The sequence below is a fragment of the Theropithecus gelada genome, chromosome 1 (assembly GCF_003255815.1).
Source record: "Theropithecus gelada isolate Dixy chromosome 1, Tgel_1.0, whole genome shotgun sequence".
Taxonomy (NCBI): domain Eukaryota; kingdom Metazoa; phylum Chordata; class Mammalia; order Primates; family Cercopithecidae; genus Theropithecus; species Theropithecus gelada.
Genome location: NC_037668.1, coordinates 60,928,864 through 60,954,122, shown reverse-complemented (window position 1 = coordinate 60,954,122; position 25,259 = coordinate 60,928,864). Strand labels below are relative to the sequence as shown.

Sequence of the window (25,259 nt, the reverse complement as noted above, 5' to 3'; positions counted from 1 at the left end):
GTCTCCCTGGAATAGCAAGGAAAGAGAAAATGAGACCCTCCCACCACCAGGAGGATTAGGTAGTTCAGTTAATGACTCAGGTTCAGGAACTGGGGTGCAGAGATGAGTGAGATGAGCTCCCTGCCTATAAGAACTTGCTTATATTCAGCATAGAATGCAAACTATAAATATCCCATAGCTGTAATTCTGTATATTTTCTGGCATGGGAAGTGGTCTGTGTGAAATACAGACATGATAATATAATTAACTCTGTCTCTCTCCTGGGAGAGATTAGGACGGGAACCAGGTAGAGTGTAGGATATGTGTCAAGAACATCAAAATTAAGAAAATAGCCAGATGTGGTGGCTCACATCCATAGTCCCAGACTTTGGGAGGCTGAGGTGGGAGGATTGCTTGAGGTCAGGAGTTCAAGACCAGCCTGGGCAACATGGTGAGACATGTCTCTACCAAAAAAAAAAAAATTTAATTAAGAAAATGTAAACTAAATGACAGTAGACAAGTATGCCTTTGTTGGATGGAAAGACTGCAGGAGGGCGCACATGCAGAGGCATGAAGATAGGGAAGTCTATGGCATGGCCAGACATGGCACAGAGGCCTGCATGGTGGAGCCCTGCGTGGTGGTAAGGCCCAGGATCTAGGAGCCAGCTGTAAGAGGCAAGCCTTACATCATTCACAAATGCCTTCAGTGGGGCCTGGATGCATGACTGTTTTTCTGCCACTCTCACTCATACACCAACCAGGTCAGGTATTCATGGCAACCACAAGCCTCTTTCTCAGAGACTGCAGTGTGGTAAGAGCACAGACTTCTGAGTCACACAGAACTGGGTTCAAATTCTGGCTCTGTCACTTAACCTAGTATGTTATCTCCTCATCCCCAAAATTTTTATTACACAGTTGCTGTGGGTAAGGAATTCAGGAGTGGCTTCCTGGGCAGTTCTGCCTCAGGTCTCTTATGAGGTTGCAATTAAGATATCAGCCAAGGCTGAGGTCATGTGAATACTGAAGAGCTGTGGGATCTCTTCCAAGGTGCCTCACTCACGTGATTTGCCCTACGGGCTGGCTGTTGGCAAGAGGCCTTGGTTCCTGTCTACATGGGCCTCTCCAGAGGGCTGCTCGAGTGTTCTCATGATATGCATGGCAGTGGGTTTTCCCCACAGGTAGGGATCCAAGAGAGCAAGGTAGAAGCCACTGTGCCCTTTATGATCTAGCCTCCGAAGCCATGTACTGGCATTTTCACAATATATATATTTTTAAATTTCTTTTCACAATATCTTATTGGTCACACAGGTCAGTCTTATTCATTGTGTGAGAAGACTCACAAGGGCATGAACTGGAAAGCAGGGATTATTGGGCGCCATTTAGAGACAGGCCATGTAGTTCACCATGGCCCCCAGAAATTTGTGTTCCTTCCTCATGCAGAATACCCTCACCCCACCAAATCCCCAACAGTTTGGTCCCATGGCAGCATCAGTTTGAAGTCCAGGCTCTCATCATTGAACCTAGGTCCAGGCATAAATGAGGCTGCTGGGGTCCAGTTCTTCAAGTATAGGTCCTCTCAGTCTGAAGATCTGAGAACTACAGAGAGAGGCTATCTGCTTACTTCCACAAAGCCAATGAATGCACAGTGGGACAAACATAGGATAACCATTACAGACATGCCCATCCAAAAAGGGAAGAAAGAGGGAGCGTACAAGAGTCACTGATCCATTCCAGTTCCGAAATCCGCTAGGGTTTATGGTGGCATTTCCTCAATTGGGACTCAAAGCCTGGGAGTGATTTCTCTCTTGGCTCAGCCCTCTGAGTTCTCCTTCCTTTTCTGTGAAAAGTAACCTGTATTTTCAGTGTAGTCGTTTTCTCAGCCTGCTTCCTGCTTTTATGTTATATTACCTTTGACTCTTTTTTTTTTTTTTTTGAGACGGAGTCTTGCTCTGTCACCCAGGCTAGAGTGCAATGGCGCAAGCTCGGCTCACTGCAACCTCCGCCTCCTGGGTTCAAGCAATTCTTGTGCCTCAGCCTCTCGAGTGGCTGGGATTACAGGCACGCACCACCATGCACAGCTAATTTTTGTATTTTTAGTAGACATGGGGTTTCACCATGTTGGCCAGGCTGGTCTCAAACTCCTTACCTCAGGCAATCCACCTACCTCAGCCTACTAAAGTGCTGGGATTACAGGCGTGAGCCACTGCACCCGGCCTACCTTTGACTCTTAAAATCAGTAATTCAGTATTTCTTTTTTGTTTGTTTTGAGACAGAACCTTACTCTGTCGCCCAGGCTGGAGTGCAGTGGCACCATCTCGGCTCACTGCAAGCTCTGCCTCCCGGGTTCATGCCATTCTCCCGCCTCAGCCTCCTGAGTAGCTGGGACTACAGGCGCCCACCACCACGCCCGGCTAATTTTTTTCTATTTTTAGTAGAGACAGGGTTTCACCGTGTTTGCCAGGATGGTCTCGAGCTCCTGACCTCATGATCCGCCTGCCTCGGCCTCCCAAAGTGCTGGGATTATAGGCGTGAGCCACCGCACCTGGCCAGTAATTCAGTATGTCTTAAAATGATTGTCAGTTTTCTGGGAATCTTGTTGGGGTCCATTCCATTAGACAAAAAACACACCCAGAATTATCTTCAAGGATAAGCTGTTGTCTGCATTGGGATTCTTCTGAAGCTGAGGGGCAGCACGGACAGTGCCCTTCACATTCTTAGAAACCGTGCTGTTGAAAAGAGGATCTGTGAGGCGTGCCTAGAAAATCCATAAAGAGCCTTTGGATTGAATAGCATTTTGAGGCATCATTTTAGATCTTTCTGAAGTCTTTAACAAAAAGATTTAAGTCACATCCTAAGTTTAATCTGTAGACCATGTTTTCTTGACTGTGCCCCGAATTTGATCTTTGCCTAGAAACCATTTCTTAATTTTAGCGTCATGTGCCATCTGGAGAGACTGGGCATTTTTAAACCGGCAGATCCTGGTTCCTTTCTGTTGAACAGTTTTGTTTGTTTTTACCTTCTCTCTCTCCTGTTTTACTGTGAGCAGCAGTAAGAAGCCAAGCAATACCTTCCACATTCTGTCTGAAAATCTCCTTAGCTAGACCACCCACTTCAGGAGGTACATTCAACTTACATTTCTGCCACCAACCACGTTTTTACAAAATGTTCTTTTATTTCATAATAGAGACCCTGTTTCTTCTAATCTCCACTAAGAGTTTCCTCACTTTCCTTTAGGCCTCCCAGCAGCTTCCCCAAAGGCCATGAGACTTCTACATACAGTCTCTCAAAGCACCTTAGACACTCACGCTTTCCACAAAGTCCTTCCGGCTCCTGCCTGTGGCCAGTTCCAAGGCCACACCCACATCTATAGAGCTGTTTTATGGCAGCACTCCTTTTCCAGGTACCAGAATCTGCATTTGTTACCTATTGCCGTGGTATAAATTACTCCAGAACTCAGTGGCTTTAAGCAGCAATCACTTGTCATCTCAGTGGCCCTGTGGGTCAGGAATTGAGTGGCTCAGCTGGGCAGTCCCAGTATGAGGCTCCTGGTGTCCAGTTTATCTTAGTCTGAAGACCTGGAAACTAAAGAGAGAGAGGTTATCTGCTCCCTTCCACAAACCCAGTGTATGAGTTTGAGGTCATATGAGGTCTCAGGGAAGATGCCATACAGGGCTGCAGTGTCTGAGGTCTGGAGCCAGAAAACCGACTTCCAGCATGGTTCACTCACACGGCGAGGTGGCCGAGGACCACCAGGGCCTTGGCTGCTCTCCATGCGTGCCTCTCCAGAGAGTTGCTGGGGTGGCTTACTGGTAGCTGGCTTACTCTGCAGTAAACCAGACAGAAGAGTGAGGTAAGAACTGCTGTGCCCTTTATGATCTAGCCTCAGAAATCACATGCTGTCACTTCCTCAGCACCTTAGTGGACATGGGTCCGCCCAGTTCACAGAGCAGGGGTCTGAACACGGGCACATAGGAGGAGGCCCAGATCGTGGCTGCTGTGGGTGAGTTGCCCAGCCTCTCTCAAGCTGCAAAATAAAAACAGCAGTGCCTTCCTCAACGTGTGGTTATGAGGACTAAAGGAGATAATGGATGCAGATAACTAGATCTAGATAACTAGGCAGTGGCTGTCAGAGGTGAACACTGGCAGCTTGGATTGACACTGTCTTTGGTGGTACCCCCTCAGGCTGCCAGGAGATAGCAGAGGAATTCCGTGCCCAGGAAATTGACGGGCAAGCCCTGCTGCTGCTCAAGGAGGACCACCTGATGAGCGCCATGAACATCAAGCTGGGGCCTGCCCTGAAGATCTACGCCCGCATCAGCATGCTCAAGGACTCCTAGGGCCGGCGGCAGCCAGGATGCTGGCCCAGGGCGCCTCCTCCCAACTGAGCAGAGCCAGACAGACATTCCTGAGGGGCCCAGAAATGGGGCCAGTTGGAGGGCAGGGGCTCTCCCTAGGGGCGTAGCTGGTGAGGAGGTCTGGGCACCTCCTCCATGGCTCTCAGGGGCCTTTCATTTCTGTGGGAGGGGCAGAGAGGTAGGTGGCACAGAAGATGGGGCTTTATGCTTGTAAATATTGATAGCACTGGCTTCCTCCAAAGTCCCAATACTCTAGCCCCGCTCTCTTCCCCTCTTTCTGTCCCCCATTTTCCAGGGGGTATATGGTCAGGGCTCCCCAACCTGAGTTGGGTTACTTCAAGGGCAGCCAGCAGGCCTGGATGGAGGCCTAGAAAGCCCTTGCCTTCCTTCCTCCCACTTCTTTCTCCAGGCCTGGTTAACTCTTCCGTTGTCAGCTTCTCCCCCTTCAGCCTGTTTCTGCAGCAGCCAGGGTTCTCCCCGCTACACCCTCTGCAGGTGGAGAGAGAGAAGCTGGGCCCAGCCGGGCCGTGCCTGCTGGCACAGACGCCTTAACGCTGTGTGTATGACTGTGTGACTGTGTGGGAGCCTGGACTGACAGATAGGCCAAGGGCTACTCTCTGGCATCTCCAGGTGTTTTGTAGCAAACAGCCACTTAGTGCTTTGTCCTGGACTCCACTCAGCCTCAGGATGGGGAATAGCCAAGAAGGGCAGCCTCAGTGCAGAGGCAAGGTCAGAAAGAGATGGCGCTTCAGAGTTTCCTTTCCAGACACCCCTCCCCGCACTGTGAAGTTCCGCTGACTGCCCTCCTGGTTCACAAAGAGCATTAAGAAAGCTGCGGTGGTCTGAGCAACATAGCTCAGAGGGCTGAGCCTCCTGGCCTGCCTGTCTGCCCGCCCACCCTGGGAGTCCCAGTGGTGGGGCCTGGAGAACTTCTAAGGGGAGAGAACAGCTGGAGTTTCTGTTGATGTGAGGAAGGCAGCTCTTGGCCTCCCACTCCCACACTTCTTTGCCCATAAAACTTCCTAGCAGCAATTTGAGCTACCTGAGAAGGAGGCAGGGCAGGAAGGGCGAGGGCCTGCCTCTGACCTGCCGTGTCCTTTGCAGGAAGGAGGTAGGCACCTTTCTGAGCTTATTCTATTCCCCACCCACACCCCCAGGCAGGGTTGGAAATGAAGGACTTTTTTAACCTTTGTTTTTGTTTTTTAAAAATAAATCTGTAAAATCTGTCTCTTTGGTGCCTTTCTCCCCTAGGAATGCCTGTCTCTGGGCCCAAATGGCTACTTTTCACCCATATGGAGACAGGTGGGTCCCTGGGCTGGGGAAGGGACCTTAAGTGGACAGCATATCCTCCACACTTTTCTGGGGCTGGGTCATTTGAGGGTGTCCTCAGCTGCAGTTCACACGGGTAGATACCAGCTTTCTTCACACGGTGTCCCTTGGAGAGGATCCAGAAGCCCTTTCTGCTCTGTGTCCCTATACCTGCCATTCCCACTTGGGAGATGACTGTTGGGCTAGCAACCTCTAGACACCTGGGACACAACCCAGACTCTCCCATCTTCCAGCACACACCTGTGGATAGAGCTGCACAGCATCCAGAATAGCCTTAGGATGGCTTTGGTTCACTAAGCACTTTTGCATGCTCAAATAGAAAATGATTAGGGCAGAGAGGAGGCATCTAAGCCTTGAATAAAGAAAGAGGGCATTCCAGACCAAGGCAGTAAGTGCAAAGGCACAAGCATGAATGTGGAAATGCAAATGAGGGGCAGGTGAGCTGGCTGGACTAGACGTGTGTGCTGCTAACTATGTTAGCCTATGTTGACCACATGCCTCTGAACCAGGCACTGTGCTAGCAGTGAGACGGGGGTGAAGCACAGAATAACCATGTGCCCTCTTGCATGGAGTGAAATCTACCCCACGTCTATGGGGGGAAGGGAAAAAGGGCAGCTTGGCCTCACTGCTCCTCCCCCTTCATCAGGTTTTTCCTTAAGGAACCATTTCCACCTGTTAAAAATTTAGGTTATGGCTGCTCACATCTGCAAACCCAGCACTCTGGGGAGGCTGCGGTGGGAAGATTGCTTGAGGCCAAGAGTTTGAGACCAACCTGGGCAACACAGGGAGACCTCATATCTACAAAAAAACATTAAAAAATAGGCAAGGTGGTGTGTACCTGTAATCCCAGCTATTCTGGAGGCTGAGGTCAGAGGATCGCTTGAGCCCAAGAGTTCAAGGCTGCAGTGAGCTATGATTGCACCACTGTACCCCCAACCGAGGTGACAGACAAAACCTTACTTTTAAAAAAAAGCAGAGATGGGGGTGGTTTGAGGGTCAGGCCACAACCTACTGAATCACAATCTCCAAAGGATGATTACTTACTTGAAAGTAACTTTCAAGAACCAACACTCACATCTTAATAACTCCTCTGGAAAGCCTATGAAAATGTAACTTTCTTGGAGGAGAAACACACTGATTAGTTGATCCCCAGGGGGTAGAACTAGGGACTGGAAAGCCTGGTGTCCCAGAAGGCAGGGAATGGCTGGCAGGACTCTGAGCTGACAGGGGAGGAGGAAGATGCTAAGATTGGGGAGTCAGCCCTGGGGAGCCCCCAGGCAAGAACGAACACCCCATGTGCTGCCTCCTCTCTTGCTGCTGGAGTGCAGGTCACGTGTGCAGGTGCACCACTGGCCTACAGGACTCTGGGCAGTTCTTTTCACTTTCTGGACCTTAATTTTCCATTTATGGAAGAAAATGGAAACCAGGCCCCACCTGAGTTAGTTATGTGTGTAGCAAAGAGGAAGGGAACCAAACCTACTCCTTAAAGATGCGGTGAATTTGATTCACACCAGTAAGTATCCATCTTCTTTAGATGAAAAGCTCCAACCTACTGCAAGTTTGCAGGACATACCTGCCATAGGCATTTGCTATTCCTGTTGTTTACACTTTACACTGAATTTCACAAACCTATTTCCATCATGATCCACAATTTAAAGAAGTATTTCCCAACCTCATATACACACTTCAATATCTTATCAACTGAAACAAACATTTCATGAAACAAAACCTACCCTTAGGTACAATACAGAATATTTTCTTTTCCATTGTATTCCTGTTCATATTTTTAAAATCTTGGTCATGACCCACTGAACTCATTACACGACCTTCAGATAGGTCACAACTTGAACTTTAAAAAGCACTGCCCAGAGTAAACCACAACGGTTCGACACCCAGGATCTTACGTGGTTCTCTCTCCTGGGTGACTGGTGTACATACACCATTCTACTGAGAAGGTAAAGGGCTCCACTAGGTGAACTGTCCAAAGTCACAGGTGCCGAGTGCTCTTCAGATCTGGCTGAGGTTCCGTGCAGAACAGGGCTTTTCCTGGGTGGCAAACACCATACCTTGATCCCCAGCCATTCCCAAGAACCAAAGCCACTTCCCCTGTAGAGGGAAGAGGAGTCTCTACAAAATGACAGAGCCTCCAGCCAACCAGAACTGGCCGCCTCAGCCCCACCCTCTTCCAGGTGATTGGCCCCAAAAGGGTTGCCAGCCCCACTCCACCTTGGGGCCAGCTTCCCCCAAAAGGTCGCAGCCCCGGCAGGTCCCGCCCAGGCAGTCCATCCTGACTGTTCCTGTGGGTGCAGCTCCTGAGGTAAAGGGGGAGGAGCTGCTTGGTCCAGGTCTCCAGGAACAGGCCATTTCTTCCCCGGCTCTGAGCTGGGAAAGTCTGCTCCAGGCCATCCTACCTACTTCCCCATATGGCTCTCAAGGAGGGACTCAGGTGAGTGGGGACAATGGTGTGGAGAGGAAGAAAGCTTGGGTTCAGCTGAGCTAAGAGGGATCCAGTCTGATGGCTAAAACAGTACCAAGGAGAGGCACCAGAGTCAGCCCGGGAGTACCAGCTGGGGCCTCCAATCCTGGGGAAAGGTGACTCCAAGAGGGGACATTGCCCCAGGAGAAGAAAGACAATCCATGTGCATGGACACCGGGGTGGGGAAGGCTGTATTCCACAAGATTTTGTAGCCAACGAAAAGCTGGACTCCCCTTGCTTCCCTTAACTCCAAACCCCCTTGGCGAGCTGGAAAGCAGAGACCCGGCTACATTCCCTCCCCGACTGTAACTGAGAGCTCCCTCTATCCCCACTGGGACTGATGGTCCAGGACTAGGAACCTGTGCCCCCTTAAGACCTAATGGCTGATCTTTAACCCTTTCTTGAAGCCAAGGAGAGTGGGGAACAGGGCACAGGGTGGAGCTTGAGGGACTACCTTCTGCAGGTAGAATCTGAACAAGAAATATGGAGGAGTGGGCTGGTCAGGGGCCTCCACAGACTATGGGTTCCCAGGCTGGGGCATAGGAGGGGCAGGAGGAGCTGGGGTCCCACCCAGTCCTGGGTCTCAGCACCCTCCCAGGCCTGACCACAGGAGTTCACAAGACCATCTCTGCCTGTGTGCCCTGGCTGAGGCCCAGAGCCCAGAATAAGCATCGGTTTGCCCTACCCTGGTTGGGAGGAGGCTGGTAAAGAGGGTGGGACAGCCACAGAGGGGGAGAAAGCCCTCCAGCCTTTTCCTTCTCCTGTAGTACTTTACACAGTACCTCGCATACCTCCCACAGTGCACCTCCAGAGGCAGCCTTGCCAGCTCCCAGTACAGGGTTTGACCAGGCTTCTAGGAGTCAGAGGAGCCCAGCTGCAGCCAACCATCCAGGAGCGCAGACAGGAGCTGAATAGAGTGGGAAGGGAAGCAGCCAAGCCCACAGGAAGAAATAACAGGGCCGAGAACCTTGTGAGATGAGCCTCAGGGTTGAGCTAGGCCCAGGTCAAATAGAGCCCAAACGCCATGCTGGAGGCTCTGGCTGGGGAATCCGACAGTCCTACTCAAAGCCAAGCCTACACCTTACCCCCTGTGCAAATGCCTTGGTGAAAAGTATAAACAACAGAAACGGCAAATGCCTATTGAAGGTGTGCCCTGAAAACTTGCAGTAGGCTTTTCACCTAAAGAACATGGATACTTATTGGAGGAGAAACAAACTGATTAGTTGATCCCCAGGGGGTAGAACTAGGGACTGGAAAGCCTGGTGTCCCAGAAGGCAGGGAATGGCTGGCAGGACCCTGAGCTGACAGGGGAGGAGAAGGATGCTGAGATTGGGGAGTGAGCCCTGGGGAGCCCCCAGGCAAGAACGAACGCCCCATGTGCTGCCTCCTCTCCTGCTGCTGGAGTGCAGGCGCACCACTGGCCTACAGGACTCTGGGCTGTTCTTTTCACTTTCTGGACCTTAATTTTCCCTTTATGGAAGAAAATGAAAACCAGGCCCCACCTGAATCAGTTATGTGTGTAGCAAAGAGGGAGAGAACCAAACCTACTCCTAAAAGAAGATGTGGTGCATCTGATTCACACCAATGAGGCCACCCAGCCTTGCAGAGGTGAGATGTCACTGAGATCCGCTCCAGGCCTCTGCACATCCTCTCTCACACAGTGACCCTGGCCCAGCCCCCTTGCTAAGTGCTTCCCTCAGGTATTGTGTGTCCCCTGGACATCGGTGTTTATCTGGCTGTCCCGACTCAGTGCTTCTCAAGCTACAGTTTGCATTTCCTTGATCTTTCCTTCTATGTTCTCAGCGGTTGGTCCCAGTGACCCAAATGGACCCCTGCTTTCTCTCCTGAGCAACTGCAACCCTAAGCCAGTGAATTAACCTTTCTAAGCCTCAGTTTCCTCATGTGTAAAGTAGAGATAAGTACAGCATCTCCTTCAAGGGGCTGTGGTGTGCCTTTAACAGGACGGGCACAAAATACATTTGGCCAAGTATCTATCTCAGTAAGTGTCTGGCATTATGCATAAGGAGTGCAGACTTAACCCTGAAAAAAATGGAGTTTTCAGCAAAGGAGTACCAGTTCACTTGGAAGACAGAATGAATACAAATAACTCATTCATTGTTTCATTCATTTGCTGAACAAATACTTATCAATAGCATGAATTATGAGGCAGGCTCTGGAATTTGGCACCAGGAATACAAAGGCTGGCAAAACAGAGAAACTTGGAGCCTAGTGGGGCAGACAGTCCCTAGCATTGCTTGGCAGGTACTAGAGGAGAGGTCTGGGAAAGCGACAGAGGCGCAACCTGGGGGAGGGACCTAAGAGGAGGAGATGTCGAGGGCAGCTTCAGGCAGGAGGAAGCTGGGTGCTGAGGAATGACGTGGAGCTTGTTGGCTGATGGGAGGAAGAGAGCAATCAGAGCGGAATACAGAGGTGGGGACGCCTAGGAGACGTCATGGTGAACAGTAAAAGATGGGAGACTGGGAAGCAGGGTCAGGAGACTGTTATAGGAATCCAGATTAGAAACAAGGAGGCATGAATAGGACAGTGAGGGAGGCCAGGAGGGGAGTTTTGGGCACTAGGAAGGAGGCAAAAGCAACAACTTGGCTGTCAGGAGAGAAAGCAAGGGTCCCACTTGGCTCACTGGGATCAATCGCTGAGAACACACAATGGGGAGAGTGAATGGGAGGATGCGGGAAGAGTGAGTGGGGGTACGGAGGACAGTGAGTGGGAGCACCCACAGGGTTTGCCGATGGACTGCATGCAGGGAATTAAATTATTTGTAACAATACTTTTATTTAACCCAGCACATCCAAATTTACACCTGTTTCACTGTTTTAATGTGGCTACTAGAAATGTTTAAATTACATATGTGGCTCACATTATACTTCCACTGGATGATGCTATTCCAGATCTCTTCCTACACATCATGAAAGATGCGGCCATACATGACTGCAAAGGCTCGGGTGCACAGGCACAGGTGCTACCCCCTGCCAGAAGCAAGGTCTGCCTCTCCATATTCGTTGTTCCTTTCTTTTCACCTTAACACGTTAGGGTCTCTTTTCTAGAGTACATATAAATCTACCTCACCCTTTTCAATAGCCATGCTGATCTCCATTACACAAGTTGAGTACCCCTCATCCAAAAATCTGAAATCCCAAACGCTCTAAAATCCGAAACTTTTTGAGCACCGACAGGACATTCAAAGGAAATGCTCCCACTGGAGCATTCAGAATTTCAGATTTCCAGATCAGGGATACTTAGTCAGTAAATACAATGCAAATATTCAAAACTCCAAAAAAGTCCAAAATCCAAAACACTTTTTGGTACAAACTTTTGGATAAAGGATAACCAACCTGTACAGATATGCCTAATTCATTCGTCCAGTTCCCTACTAACGAACCCTGAGGTTGTTGCATTAGTTTGCTTTTTCAGAGAAGGCTACAGGAACATCCTGGGACTAGTCACCGTAGAGTCTCCATTCCTAACTGCAGGCAAGCTGGCCAGGGGCTGTGGGCACTGAGTGTTACAGCGAAGGGGCTGGACTTGGAAGGCTTCTCAGGCATGGTTAAGAGATGTGGACGGTGTACTGCAGTCAGCAAGAAGCCACAAAATAACTTAAATTTTTTTTGTGTGTAAATTGCTAACTTTGAATTTTTCCTTCATTAAAGAAGCAACATACTGTAAATACATTAAAGACAATCAGAGAGAAAATAAGAAACTAATTTTATTGCACATTCTTCCTTTTAGTCTTATTTTCTGGTGCATGTTTTTATTCTTGCTAATTGTAATCAGACTGCACGTCAATTTTAGATCCTGCTTTCTTCCTTTAATGTCCCTGTGTGAGAATTTTTCTATGTGACTGCAGAGTCCTCCTAATACATTTATTTAGCCAGTCCCTTCGGCTGGACACTTAGAGCCTTCTTCAGTTATATTTGAGCAGCTCAGATAATGCCTCTCCCTGTGACCCAAAACGCCTTCTCCATGGGTGCTTTCCAGGCAGTATTCGACCAAGCTCAGGTCTTGCTTGTGTAAGGGAAGCAAGCACGCACCCATCCATACAACCACCCTGTCCCCTCCAGTTGCCACCCCATCTCTTTCCTCCGTACAGCCCGACTTCTGGAAAGACAGCCCCACTCCCACCCAACCCATGTGCCTGTCCTTAAGTCCTCTACCTGCTCAGTCTTCCTCCCACTCCCACCTGGTCCCTGGCCTCCTCTCCCTCTGTACTCTCTTCCTCTCCCCCATGACATCCCTGTCCTCCTGGTAAATCCCAGAACTTTCTCCTGAGCCTGCCTGCCTTCTGGGCTCCAGCCCCCTTCCTCCAACCAGACAACCAGGCATCTTCTCCTTTCTGGTCCCCCAGCCCCGTCCCTCTAATCCACAGCCAAGTCTTGCCCACGTGCCCTCCCTGACAGCCCCTCACCACCTATTCCTCTCCATCCAGCTGCCAACTCCATGGTGTTGCCCCTAATACCTCCCAGGGGCTGGCACCTGACTCATCTTCCTGCCTCCAGCAGTCTCCTCCCTGCCACCCCACCATGGCCAGGCTCCAGATTTCAGCTGGACTACTTCAGGGTTTGTGGGTTTTGTTTTTGTTTTTGTTTTTGTTTTCAAATAAAAATCTGACTGACTCACTCCCCAGAGGAAATACCTTTCAGGGCTCCCCATGACCCTCAAGATGAAGTCCAATTCCCCGGGCCTAAAATGCGGGCCCCGGGTGACTTGGCCCCAGCTCACCTCTACAGCCTCATCCCTCCCTCCTCATCTGCTACTACCCTCCACCCTGCAGTTCCACAGACGTTCCAGGAGTGAGGCTTCCTCACTTTTGCACACTGTTGTTTCTTTTCCACGGACCTCTCTTCCCCCTCTATGCCTTCTTCACCTGAAGAACTTCTATTAATAATTTTCTAGGTCCTAGCTTAGAAGTAACTCCCCCTCCAGGAGGCCCCAACGACCTCTTCCTCTACCAAGGCTCAGGTGCTACCCTCCAATTTGCCTCACAGCACCCGGCATTGCTCCCAATCACAGCATTCATTGTGCCGTGTTCCACACATCTGTTTTCAGTCTGTCATGTGACCCACTCCCTCACCCACTACACCCACATCTTCCTGCCTCCGCACCCTGAAGACAGGGTCTGTGTCCCATTCCCCTCTGAATCCCTGACTTAGCACAGTGCTCAATGCTGAGCTTGTGTCCAACAAATAGATGGTGAATGCACGACTTAACAGAAACTGATGAACATCTTGATACATAAACTTTTCTCATTCTGAAGATTATCTCCTTTGAACAGATTCCCAGAAGCTGGGAATTACTGAATGAAAGTGGATGAATATTGAACACTTTCAATTCCCATAGCTAAGTAGCTTTCCAAAAGGCTGTAGCAATTTACACTCCCACCAGCAAGTGTAACAGTGCCAATCTCACTGCATTCTTGCAGCTTGGCTATTCTCATTATGCCTTTTATTTTTTAAATCAAGACAGAGTCTACCTCTGTCACCCAGGCTGGAGTCCAGTGGCATGATCATAGTTCACTGTAACCTGTAACTCCTGGGCTCAAGTGATCTTCCTGCCTCAGCCTCCTGAAGAGCTGGAACTACAGGTGCATACCATCTGGCTAATTTTTTTTTTTTTTTTTTTTTTTTTTTTTTTTTTGAGACAGGGTCTTGCTCTGTCGCCAGGCTGGACTGCAGTGGCGCAATCTCAGCTCACTGCAACCTCCGCCTCCCAAGTTCAAGTGATTCTCCTGCCTCAGCCACCCGAGTAGGTGGGACTACAGATGCGTGCCACCACGGCCAGTTAATTTTTGTATTTTTAGTAGGGACGGGGTTTCCCCATGTTGGCCAGGATGGTCTCCATCGCTTGACCTCGTGATCCACTCGCTTGGCCTCCCCAAGTGCTGGGATTACAGGCATGAGCCACTGCGCCCAACCCTGGCTAATTTTTTAATTTTTTGCAGAGGCAAGGTCTTGCTCTGTTGCCCAGGCTGATCTCGAACTCCTGGCCTCAAGCAATTCTCCTGCCTTGACCTCCCAAAACACTGGGATTACATGCACAAGCCCCTCCCAGCCCCATTATGTCTTTTTTTTAAAGTGCTCATTTTTTAGGCAAAACATACCACCTTGTTCTAATTTGTATATCTTTGATTACCAGTGAGGGTGAACATTTTTCCATATATTTGCCTACTAAATGCACTTCTTCTTTGAGGATTTACCTGTTTGTGTGACGTGGAAACTGTTAAGGCAGGTTGACTTGTTATGAGATGACTCTGGGGCTGTGGAGGAAGTGACCAGGAGCATGAAGAGTGCTGCTGCAATGATCCCGAGACAGAGGAGCAGGCCAGGGTCACTGTGGGGCACGGGGAAAAGCAGGAGGAGCAGAGATCAAGGAGACCAGGTCAACCTGGGACTGAAAGCAGACAGCAGGTGCAGAGCAGGAGGGGTCAGGGTGCACCCAGGTTTCTGGCTTGGCGCAGTGAACTGGAGGAGGGGCTGTGCTCGGAGACAGTGCCCAGGTGGATCCACACACCTGCAAGGCAGTTCGCGGCACTCTTTACTAGACACATCTGCTAAGGAACAGTTACGTGGGGCAGCAGGAGAGGCAGGGGCAGGAGGGTCTGAGGTTGGCAGGCTTCTTGAAACAGACCAGGGGAGCCAGGTTTTGAAAGGATTTGTAGGCCAGGCACGGTGGCTCATGCCTGTAATCCTAGCACTTTGGGAGGCCGAGGTGGGTGGATCACCTGAGGTCAGGAGACCAGCCTGGCCAACATGGCGAAGCCACATCTCTACTAAAAATACAAAAATTAGCCAGGCAAGGTGGTGGGCACCTGTAATCCCAGCTATTCGGGAGGCTGAGGAAGGAGAATCACTTGAACCCAGGAGGCAGAGGTTGCAGTGAGCTGAGATTGCGCCATTGCACGCTAGCCTGGGCTACAGAGTGAGACTCCGTCTCAGGAGAAAAAAAAAAAAAAAAGGAAGGGAGGAAGGAAGGATGGATGGGAGTGGAGTGAGGAGGCTGCCCAGGGGATGATCAGGGTGTGTTCAGGAAGAATGGTCATCACTAACTAAAGCTGAGTGAACTATCCCAACATGAGAGACCTTGTTCTCATCAATTAGCTTGTGTGAAGGCAATGACAGCCCTAAGGCAGGTGTTATTACCCCATCCTATAGATGAGACTAATGTGCAGAGGACCAGACCTTGCCCCAGGGTCAGACAGCTAATGAGTGGTGGAGCTGGGATTCGAACCCAGGGCTCTGGCCCCTGTGTCTGTGCTCCTTACTGTGTGGCTGCAGTTGCTCTAGATATGTGAGTACTCAGGAAGGTGGGAGGACAGAGGAGCGAGCTCCCCAGAAGGAGCTTATTAAGATTCTCAGCATTTGGGGCCCTTCCCCGAAAACAATGAACTGTGGACAAATCCCAAAGGCCACCTCTTTTGAGCCAGGAAGTGGGCTGCTGAGCTCTGCTTGGAGGAGTTCACCTGGCCTGGTGACTGCAGCCACCACAGACACCTGGTCTCTGACCACAGCCAGCCCAGTAACTCTTCTCTAAGTCCCAGACAGCTCTTAACTCCCAGTGACTGACACGGGAAGATTCCTTGAGCCATGGTGGAGACAAGCCTGGGCAACATAGCAAGACCCCATCTCTTAAAAAAAAAACAAAAAAATTAGGTGTCTATAGTCCCAGCTACACAGGAGGCTGAGGCGGGAGGAGAGCTTGAGCCCAGGAGTTCAAGGCTGCAGTGAGCTGTGATCACACCACAACACTCCAGCCTGGGTGACAGAGTGAGGCTGTCTCTTAAAAAAAACAAAACAAACAAACAAACCAACCACTCCCCGTCACAGAGCCACAAACACCTGTGCATCCTCTCCTGGCCTCTCCTGTCCAAGATCAGTCCCACCTTCCACCCAGGAGAAGTACCCCAACCCCTAATGTTATTATCCCCCCAACCTGCCCAAGTTCATGCCCCTGCACAAGAAACTGGTAACACTGGCTACCTTCATGCAGAGGAACTGGGTGGCCCCAGAAGTAGGAAAGACTTTTCATGTATGTGTGCATATAAACATTTGTCTATAATACAAATGAGTTACTGATGCCCCCTTCCCGCCCCCAGGGCCTGGAAGAGAATCTTCTGGCGGCAGATCCTACTTGCACTTGGCCTCTTAGGCCTGTTTCTGTATGGCCTCCCTAAATTCAGGTACAAGCCCCTTTCCCCAGCACTTGAGGTGGGACCACAGAGTCACGTTTAAAGGGGATCTGTCTAACGGCCTCCTTGAGGGATAGAGGGCAGAAGCTAGCTCACCTCAAGTGTCCTGGTGAGCTCTCTCTCCTTGTAAGAAGCAAAGCCACAGGGCTCCTGGCCAGGCTGACATGCTTCTCACGGCGCCCCCCTCCCGCCACCACCACAGGCATCTGGAAGCCCTCATCCCCATGGGCGTCTGCCCTTCCGCCACAATGTCCCTGCTGAGAGACAACTTCACAGGTGCCCTGCGTCCCTGGTAAGAAGCTCCCATCCCTCCTACTCCAAGGGCACCCCCAAACCCTACAGAGCTCTGCCCCATGTCCCTGCCCTCCACACATCTCCCACCCCAGCAGAGCCAGGCACTCTGCCACCAAGCCCAGCAGCCTCATCGGGCCACACGTCTCCCAGTCCTCTGTGTTGCTCTGAGCTGGAGGCTTCCAGGGGCAGCAACTAGGTCTCATCGGTCTATGGGTCCCTAGGGCTCAGCACTGGGGAGGTGGCAGTGAACATGCACCAAGTGGGTGGATGAATGGAGCTATTTCCCATCCCTGCCCTGGCCAGGGCCCGGCCTGAAGTTCTGACCTGTACCCCCTGGGGGGCTCCCATTATTTGGGATGGCACTTTCGACCCAGATGTGGCCAAGCAAGAGGCTACACAGCAGAACCTCACCATTGGGCTGACTGTCTTTGCTGTAGGCAGGTAAGGCCTGGGAAGGGGAGCAGTGCTGTCAAGGCTGTGAGTGGGAAGGGTGTGCATGTGATGGAGGGGGCGGGGACCCTGCTCCCCTGTGCCATGGGATCCCAAAGTGAAGCGAGAAGCAAAGACAGCACTTCTTGCCCCACACCCCCAGGTGAGCACAGGACCGACCACCCTTCTCCTCCTCCCTGGACACCAACACCATAGAGCCCACCCAACACAGGCAGCCAGGGCTGTTCTAGAACCACATCTGGAAGGGACCTGCCTAGGGGCTGGGGCTGATCCATCTGGAGACACTGGTTTTGTAGTGAGAAAATGATGGTGTCTTTCAGGTGAGAGTGGTGAGAGGAGGGGAGTGTGACTGGGTAAGTAGAGGGATGATTCACTGCAGTAGGGGCCCATTGGAGGTCAGCAGCTCAGGTGCACGTACACAGGATTTGGAGGGGGGGGCAGGTGCCAAGCAAGTCTGATGAAGGGAGAGGGGCTGGGGAGCTGAAGGATTGCAAGGGAGTGAATCTGAACTGGGCAGAGGGAAGTGAAGAGAGGAAGGGGGGTGACAAATACTGAGAAAGTGGCAGGGTCACCAGATTAGAGGATTCAGTGAGGTAGGACTGTTTTGGGTTGGGGATGGTAATCACAGTAAGTGAGCTAGAAGAACGAGGTCCCTACAGAGTGGGACAGACATTGGTGAAGACCAAGTCCAGGGAGTAGCCATGGGAACAGGTGACTGGAGGGAACAGGTGACTGTGGAGGGCACAGGACAGAATCACTACAGGAAAGGAGGTCAAGAGAAGAAATGGCAGGAACACTGACCTCCCCACTACGGATGACAGGGAGTGTCTAAGCTGGGTGTCCACCTTCCTCAAGTGACACGAAGGGGACTCTTGGCTGACAGTGGCAGTCAGATCCCATAACCTAGTTTCAGGCAACTAAAAGAAGCATTTCTAAAAATGGAACTAGTTGCTTTGGGAAGGTGGTGAGAACCTCCCATTCAGGAAGAGATACTCAAAAGGATGGGGAAGGAATTTTGTCACCAGATACCCCATACAACTGTTCAAGGCTCCTCGAACTCTGTCCCCTACACCCTACAAGGGAGAGAAAGCGAGGAGTGCCACTGACAGGCAAGGGGCTGAAAAGGACCAAGGGCTGATCCGTGGACCAGGTGGGCAGAACTGCTGGGCTACTTGGGCCTTGACCTCTCCCAGGGCCTTGGTGCTCCCACTTCCATCACCCATGCTGACTAGGGCATTCCTGCCCCAGCCCTAGGGGTCAGACAATCTCAAGGTACAGAAAATTCTGGGATACTGAGGTCCTGAGCTCCAAGACTGAGTCCAACACTCCTAGATGCTGAGATTGCCTAAGTCTCTGATTCCCATTTCCCACAGTCACCAGGAATAGAGCAAGTGCAAGTAAAAGTACAGGTTCTAAGGCCACGCTGGGTTCAAATCCTGGCTCAAGCACTTACCAATGGCATATACAAGTTTCTAAAGCTCTTTAGATGAGACAATGCACATTGACTTAGAAAGCAGTGGCTGCCACACGATAAAAGTTCAAAGTATTATTAGGCACTATTACTATTATTTTAAAATGCTAGGATCCCAAGGTCTGTTCATACGGTATTCCAGGCGGCCTCATTATCTATACAGTGAAAGACAGTGACTTAAAACAGCTTATTATTATAGCTCATAAAATAATTCTTTGGAAGGCCAGGCACAGTAGCTTATGTCTGTAATCCCAGTACTTTGGAAGGCCGAAGCAGGTGGATCACCTGAGGTCAGGAGTTCGAGACCAGCCTGGCCAACATGGTGAAACCCCACTTCTACTAAAAATACAAAAAATCAGCCGGACATGGTGGTGGCCACTTGTAATCCCAGCTACTTGGGAGCCTGAGGCAGGAGAATCATTTGAAGCCGGGAGGCAGAGGTTGTAGTGGGCTGAGATGGCGCCACTGCACTCCAGCCTGGGCAACAGGAGCAAAACTCTCTCTCAATAATAATAATAGTTCTGTGTGTCAGTAATTCAGACAGGCCTCAGCAGGAAGGGCTCGTCTTCTCATGCTCCCAAATACCTGGGTCTCAGCTGGGAGACCAACTGCTGAAGACTGATGGGGCCAGCTTGGGCTTCCTCACTCACGGCAGCACCCAAGTTCTGGGACTTTTAAATGGAGGCTCAGAGCTCTAAAGAGAGAAATGCTGCCAGTCCTCCAAAGGGCCAGTATGAGGCAGGATTGGCAGACAATTTGCAAGCATCTTCAGTCCAACCCGCCCTGCCCCATCTAAGTTGAAAGATGCTAGTACTGGAGGGTCTGGAGTTCCAAGGCCGGGTGTGGGGAGGACCAGGCAGCACTGGTGGGGTGGGGGTAAGGTTGGGGAGGGGGTGAGGTGGGTGAGGTTGGGGTGCAGTAGGGGTGAGGTGAAGTGAGGTTGGGGTGGGAGTGAGGTGGGGTGAGGGTTGGGTGGGGTGAGAAGAGGGTGAGGGCTGGGTGGGGCGGGGGGGGGGGGGGGGGGGGGGGGGGGGGGGGGCTGACCAGCTGGTGTCGGAGCCCCAGGACATCAGCTGGCTGGCGGGCTGGCAGGCTCNCTGCACTCCTGGCACTACCACTGGCCGCGGTGGCTGCTGCCCTTCGAGCGCGACGCGCATTCGGCCGCCGCGATGGCGCGGGGCGAGGGCGACTTCTACTACCACGCGGCGGTGTTCGGCGGCAGCGTGGCGGCGCTGCGCGACCTGACGGCGCACTGTGCGCGGGGCCTGGCCTGGGACCGCGCGCGCGGCCTGGAGGCGCGCTGGCACGACGAGAGCCACCTCAACAAGTTCTTCTGGCTGCACAAGCCCGCCAAGGTGCTGTCGCCCGAGTTCTGCTGGAGCCCGGACCTCAGCCGGCGGGCCGAGATCCGCCGCCCACGACTGCTCTGGGCGCCCAAGGAGTACCGGCTGCTGCGGGACTAGTGCCGCCGCCGCCGGCTCCTGGCCCTCCGACTCCTCCGCGGGCCCAGCCGGCCCGGCCCAGCTCTCGCTCCGGGCGTCTTTGGCCTGGGGAGGGTATGGAGTGGGAGTCCCGAGAGGAAGAGATCCTGAAACCGGGCGGGGCCCTTCTGGACGCTGATGGCGCTCTGGAGGGCAGAGAGATACTGGATGCAAAAGCCCTACCCGCTTCGTGTGTGCCCGTCCGTGGGAGTGGGAGTAGGAGGAGGAGCTCCTCGCCTTTGGGGAGCTCCTCGGTTCAAGAGAAAAATCCCCTTCCCTTAGCTTAGCAGTGAGCAAGGCACAACTGCAGTAATGCCTCGAGCGATCAGCCTGTAGACCTTTCACCCCTGAGCCTGCAGAATGCAGCTGGTGCCTCTGGAGATGTTTTAGTCCCATCTGCACCCCCACTTTTTAAATGAGGAGACTGAGACACAAAGAGGAAACATAACTGCCCAAGGACACAGAGGGTCTGAGTCCCTGTGATGTCAGCGGCTGGAGAGGCGTGGCTGGCCCCTCGGGCTGTCTCTGGGCAGGAGCCACAGGAAGAAATACAGGTGGCACCCCATCATTGGCTCTGCCCTTTTACCTCCCCTGCCCATAAGCATGGTTTGTACATATTTCAGTAATATTATGATAAATTATTCCTGTACTGTGAGACAAAGTAGCAAACATAAGAAGCCATGTTTGCTCCTTTTCTTTGCCAGCATAATTTCACAAAACCCTGACTGGGACAGCATATAGATGTCAAAACAAAAAACACAGCTCCCCACGTCCCTTGCCGGAGTCACTATATTCCCTGAAAAAATAAGTGACTCTAGATATATCTCCATATAAGATAATGTCAATGATCAATTAGTGATCATGCTTCTATAAACTATAACCAGATACACTCTTACACACAAACTTAGATACAATTTTACGCATACTAAAGCTTCACCACCTATATCTAAACTAAAATACCACATTCAGGCTGGGCATAGTGGCTTATGCCTGTAATCCCAGCACTTTAGGAGGCTGACACACACAGATCACTTGAGGTCCGGAGTCTGAGACCAGCGTGGCCAACATGATGAAACCCCATCTCTACTAAAAATACAAAAATTAGCAGGGTTGGTGGCGCACACCTGTAATCCCAGCTACTCGGGAGGCTGAGGCACGAGAATCGCTCGAACCCGGGAGGCGAAGGTTGCAGTGAGCCAAGATCGCACCACTGCCCTCCAGCCTGAGCAACAGAGCAAGACTTTGTCACCATAAAATAAATAAAATACTACATTCAAAGCGTCTGATAGAACCTCTCTAAAGAGCTCCTCCTGAGCCTTAGGCCTTGATCGATGGTCCTCAATAAGACTTCTAAATAACACTAACTTTAATTATTTAAAAACTTGCTTTTATTCTTTAGTTGACATTCCCAAATTGTTATTGTGGCCTTTTCTCCTAGACAGTTGAAGTCCAAAATGACATTTTCTGGCCTCGGGGCTGTAACAGGGCGACATTCAGCCACAGTATCTGGGAGGGAAGTTTCCACATCCACGGCAGCTGTCTAGACTTCTGATCCCCAGTGGGGAAACACAGGCTCTGAATAGGAGTGTGAAGGCGTCAGACCCTCCCAGGAAGGTGGTCACAGAGCCAAGGAGATAGGGAAGGTAGCTGCTGAAGTCCCTGAGATTTTGTCTGACATTTGGGAAAACTGGGGCCCTGGGAGACTGGGAGTTCACCCTGGCTCTCCTGAATCTTTTATGTAGCATTATCATTTTAATAGCCTCCACTCCCAGGTAGGGCAGCAATTCTTGCTATTTACCAGGCCCAGCCATTGATGGTAAGAGAGATCTGTCCTCTCAAAAGCAGTTCAAAATGTCTCTGATATAAACTAGATTAGCAAAACCCAGAAGGCCTTCTGGACTCAGGACTAGAGATGAGAATGGGCCAGGTGTGTCAGAACAGGCAATTTGGCCGGGCGCAGTGGCTCACACCTGTAATCGCAGCACTTTGGGAGGCCAAGGCGGGTGGATCACGAAGTCAGGAGTTCAAGACCAGCCTGGCCAGCATGATGAAACCCTGTCTCTACTAAAAATACAAAAATTAGCCAGGTGTGGCGGTGGGCACCTGTAATCCCAGCTACTCGGGAGGCTGAGGCATGAAAATCACTTGAACGCAGGAGGCGGAAGTTGCAGTGAGCCAAGATCATGCCACTGCACTCCATCCAGCCCGGACAACAGTGCGAGACTCCATCTCAAAAAAAAAAGGCTATTTTCTGACTGTGAGCTGGGGAAGATGTGTGTCCTTCACCTTACCCTGCAACATTCACTCAGGGCCACACATGCAGACCCTAACGATTGCTGCAGACCCTGACAATTGCTGCAGACCCTAACAATTGCTGGGCCATTCAATACCTGAGCATGAGCCAGTAAGAGATGATGTGAACCGGCTCTTCTTCTAACTGTGTGTGGGTAGACAAGTTCCTTACCTTTGCCGGCCTCAGTCTTCTCATGTGTGAAATGTGGATGCCGTCTCCCTCCCTGCAGGGGTTGTGGTGGTGCTCTAGAAAACGTAACTTGCCTTCCTCTCCCTGCCTCCCCCTTCTCCAGCATGTTCAGAGAGTGCCAAGGATTTGCCAAAGAACAGTCATTTCCTGTTTTTTGTTTGTTTTTGAGACAGCATCTCACTCTGTTGCCCAGGCTGGAGTGCAGTGGATGTGATCATGGCTCACTGCAGCCTCAACATCCCTGGGCTCCGGTGATCCTCCCACCTCAGCCTCCCAAGTAGCTGGGACTACAGGCATGCACCACCACACCAGGCTTTTTGTTTGTTTTTTGTAGAGGCAGGGTTTCACCATGTTGCCCAGGCTGTCTCAAACTCCTGGGCTCAAGGGATCCACTTGCCTTGGCCTCCCGAAGTGCTGGGATTCCAGGCATGAGCCACTGCACCCAGCCAGTCATTTCTGTTTTAAAGGGGGAATAAATGGAGTGCTCAGGAGCTTCCAAGGCGTGGGCTGGAGGCAGCCTTGCGCTGTTGGAGATCTTCTTGAGGAGGGAGGGGTTCCGGGAAGCTGCAGGGCAGGCAACCCTTGGGAATGGCTCCCCTCCTAGTGCACCCAGAGACCTAAGGAGGGGTTGCGGGGGTGGGCACGGAGGGACTTGGATCTGAAGCAGGAATAACAAGAGGGCTAAAGCTCCTTCTGCAGCTGTCTCCATTACCATCAACACTGTCCTCAGCACCTATCCTGAGGCTCCCCCAGGGACGGTGGCACTCACACACTCCCCACATGAGCAGGTGAAAATCAGACTCAGTCCCCTGAGCATCACTGTTACATGCAAAGTCTCCACCTGTCCCAGCCACCCCACCTTGCCATGCAAGCTCAAATGCCACCCCTAGGAATTCCCAAACATCTTCAGCTCTCTTAGTCAGGGATCATTGATCCTAAGGATCATAGATCGCTTAGGGCGAAGGCAAATAACAGCAATAAGGATATGGACATATATTGGGTCTCACAATGTGCCAGTTCTAAACATTAGACAGGTATTGATTCATTTAATACTCACATCCACACTGTAAGTTGGTTACTACTGTTTACCTCATTTTACATATGAGGAAATCAGGCACAGATTTAGTAACTAATGCAATGTCATACCACTAGCAACTTAAATTCACTGAAGTGAGAACAAACAGGAAATTAAACATAGCCAGAGGATGAAGGTTCTGACAGGAACAGAGGTTACCACTAGCTCTTGGTCTCCTTGGTCCATTTCTGCTCTTTCTTTTTTTTTTTTTTTTTGAGACGGAGTCTCGCTCTGTCGCCCGGGCTGGAGTGCAGTGGCCGGATCTCAGCTCACTGCAAGCTCCGCCTCCCGGGTTCACGCCATTCTCCTGCCTCAGCCTCCCGACTAGCTGGGGCTACAGGCGCCCGCCGCCTCGCCCGGCTAGTTTTTTGTATTTTTTAGTAGAGACGGGGTTTCACCGTGTTAGCCAGGATGGTCTCGATCTCCTGACCTCGTGATCTGCTGGCTTTGTTCTTCTGCTTGTATCCAGCTCAACACAGTCACCCCAAACCGCAGTCTATAGGGTTTTCCAGTTAAGGTACCCACCATCTCCTAACTTGTTCCTAATTCATGGAATAGAGAATCTGACAAGGAGAGTCAGCTCCATCCAGTGGTGTGCTGGTATATGTCTAGCAGTTGACTGGGGAAAAAGAAAGCCCTGATTTATAGTGTTTGCCAATATCCATGGTGTAAATCCCACCGTGGCTGATTTCAAGCTACCCATACTCACTGAATGCAGAGCTTGGAAGAGGTGTGCACAATTTTCTCACATGAATCAGGACAGCCATTATGCACCACTGACTGCACCTATGTATCAAGTCTCTGAGTCAGGTGTCCACCCTGGCCAATCGGCTGTGGCTACAATGGGGTCATGTGACACAAATATGGCTGCCAGAGCCCATCCTTTCATGGCAAAGCAGGCTATGGGAGGTCAATTTCAGAGAAAGAGATGAGGCCCCTGACATTACTGAAAATATGCTGGTTCTTGGCTACAACACATTCATTTCCTCTTCTGCTAGTAACACACTCTGCTTTCCTCTTAGTGGAACCTCTTGTGCTTCAGAAAGTGAAGCACGTGAGGGCTTCACCCTGTACTCCAGGCTGAGAGCATGGGCCCTAGACCCAAGCAAAACAAGCACACAACATGATCCAGTTAGAACCAGGAAGACCCAATTAGACTTGCTGGGCGCTATGGTTTGAATGTGGCCCCCCAAAAAAAACACGTGTTGGAAACAACCCCCAGTGCAACAGTGCTGGGAGCTGGAGCCTAGTGGGAGGTGTTGGGTCATGAGGACTCCACCCTCATGAATGGATTAATGCTGATTATAAAAGGATATGAGGCTTCGAGTTCCATTTTTCTCACTCTCAACCTCTTTTTGAGATGGATCTTGTTCTGTCTCCCAGTCTGGAGTGCAAATGGTGCAATCACGGCTCCCCGCAGCCCTGACCTTCCAGGCTCAAGCAATCCTCTCACCTCAGCCTCTGAAGTAGCTGGGACTACAGGCGCATGCAGCACCATACCTGGCTTTGTTTTTTTGTTTGTTTGGTTTTGGTTTTTTTGTAGAGACAAGGTCTCCCTATGTTGCCCAGGCTGGCCTCAAACTCCTGGACTCAAGTGATCCTCCTGCTTTGACTTCCCAAAGCGCTGAGATTACAAGCATGAGCCACCAAGCCTGGCCTCACCCTCT

At 51.1% G+C, this 25,259-nt stretch overlaps 2 protein-coding genes across 4 annotated transcripts in view; both read left to right on the top strand.

Moving 5' to 3' along the window:
* Positions 1 to 5,561, top strand: part of PHC2 (polyhomeotic homolog 2) — a 115,662-nt gene extending 110,101 nt beyond the window's left edge. For 2 of the 3 annotated variants that reach the window (XM_025382939.1, XM_025382959.1), the window contains one exon: positions 4,162 to 5,561. In XM_025382939.1, coding sequence (XP_025238724.1) covers positions 4,162 to 4,316 — 155 coding nt within the window. In that variant the 3' untranslated portion in view covers positions 4,317 to 5,561. The remainder of the gene's footprint in view (positions 1 to 4,161) is intronic. The other variant, XM_025382949.1, reaches the window with a different exon arrangement.
* Positions 5,562 to 8,086: 2,525 nt separating this feature from the next.
* A3GALT2 (alpha 1,3-galactosyltransferase 2) lies at positions 8,087 to 20,017 on the top strand. The gene is made up of 6 exons (XM_025386380.1): positions 8,087 to 8,109; positions 16,247 to 16,330; positions 16,542 to 16,631; positions 16,937 to 17,074; positions 18,109 to 18,233; positions 19,602 to 20,017. The coding sequence occupies exons 1-6, from the start codon at positions 8,087 to 8,089 to the stop codon at positions 20,015 to 20,017; spliced, it is 876 nt and encodes a 291-aa protein (XP_025242165.1).
* Positions 20,018 to 25,259: the final 5,242 nt, after the last annotated feature.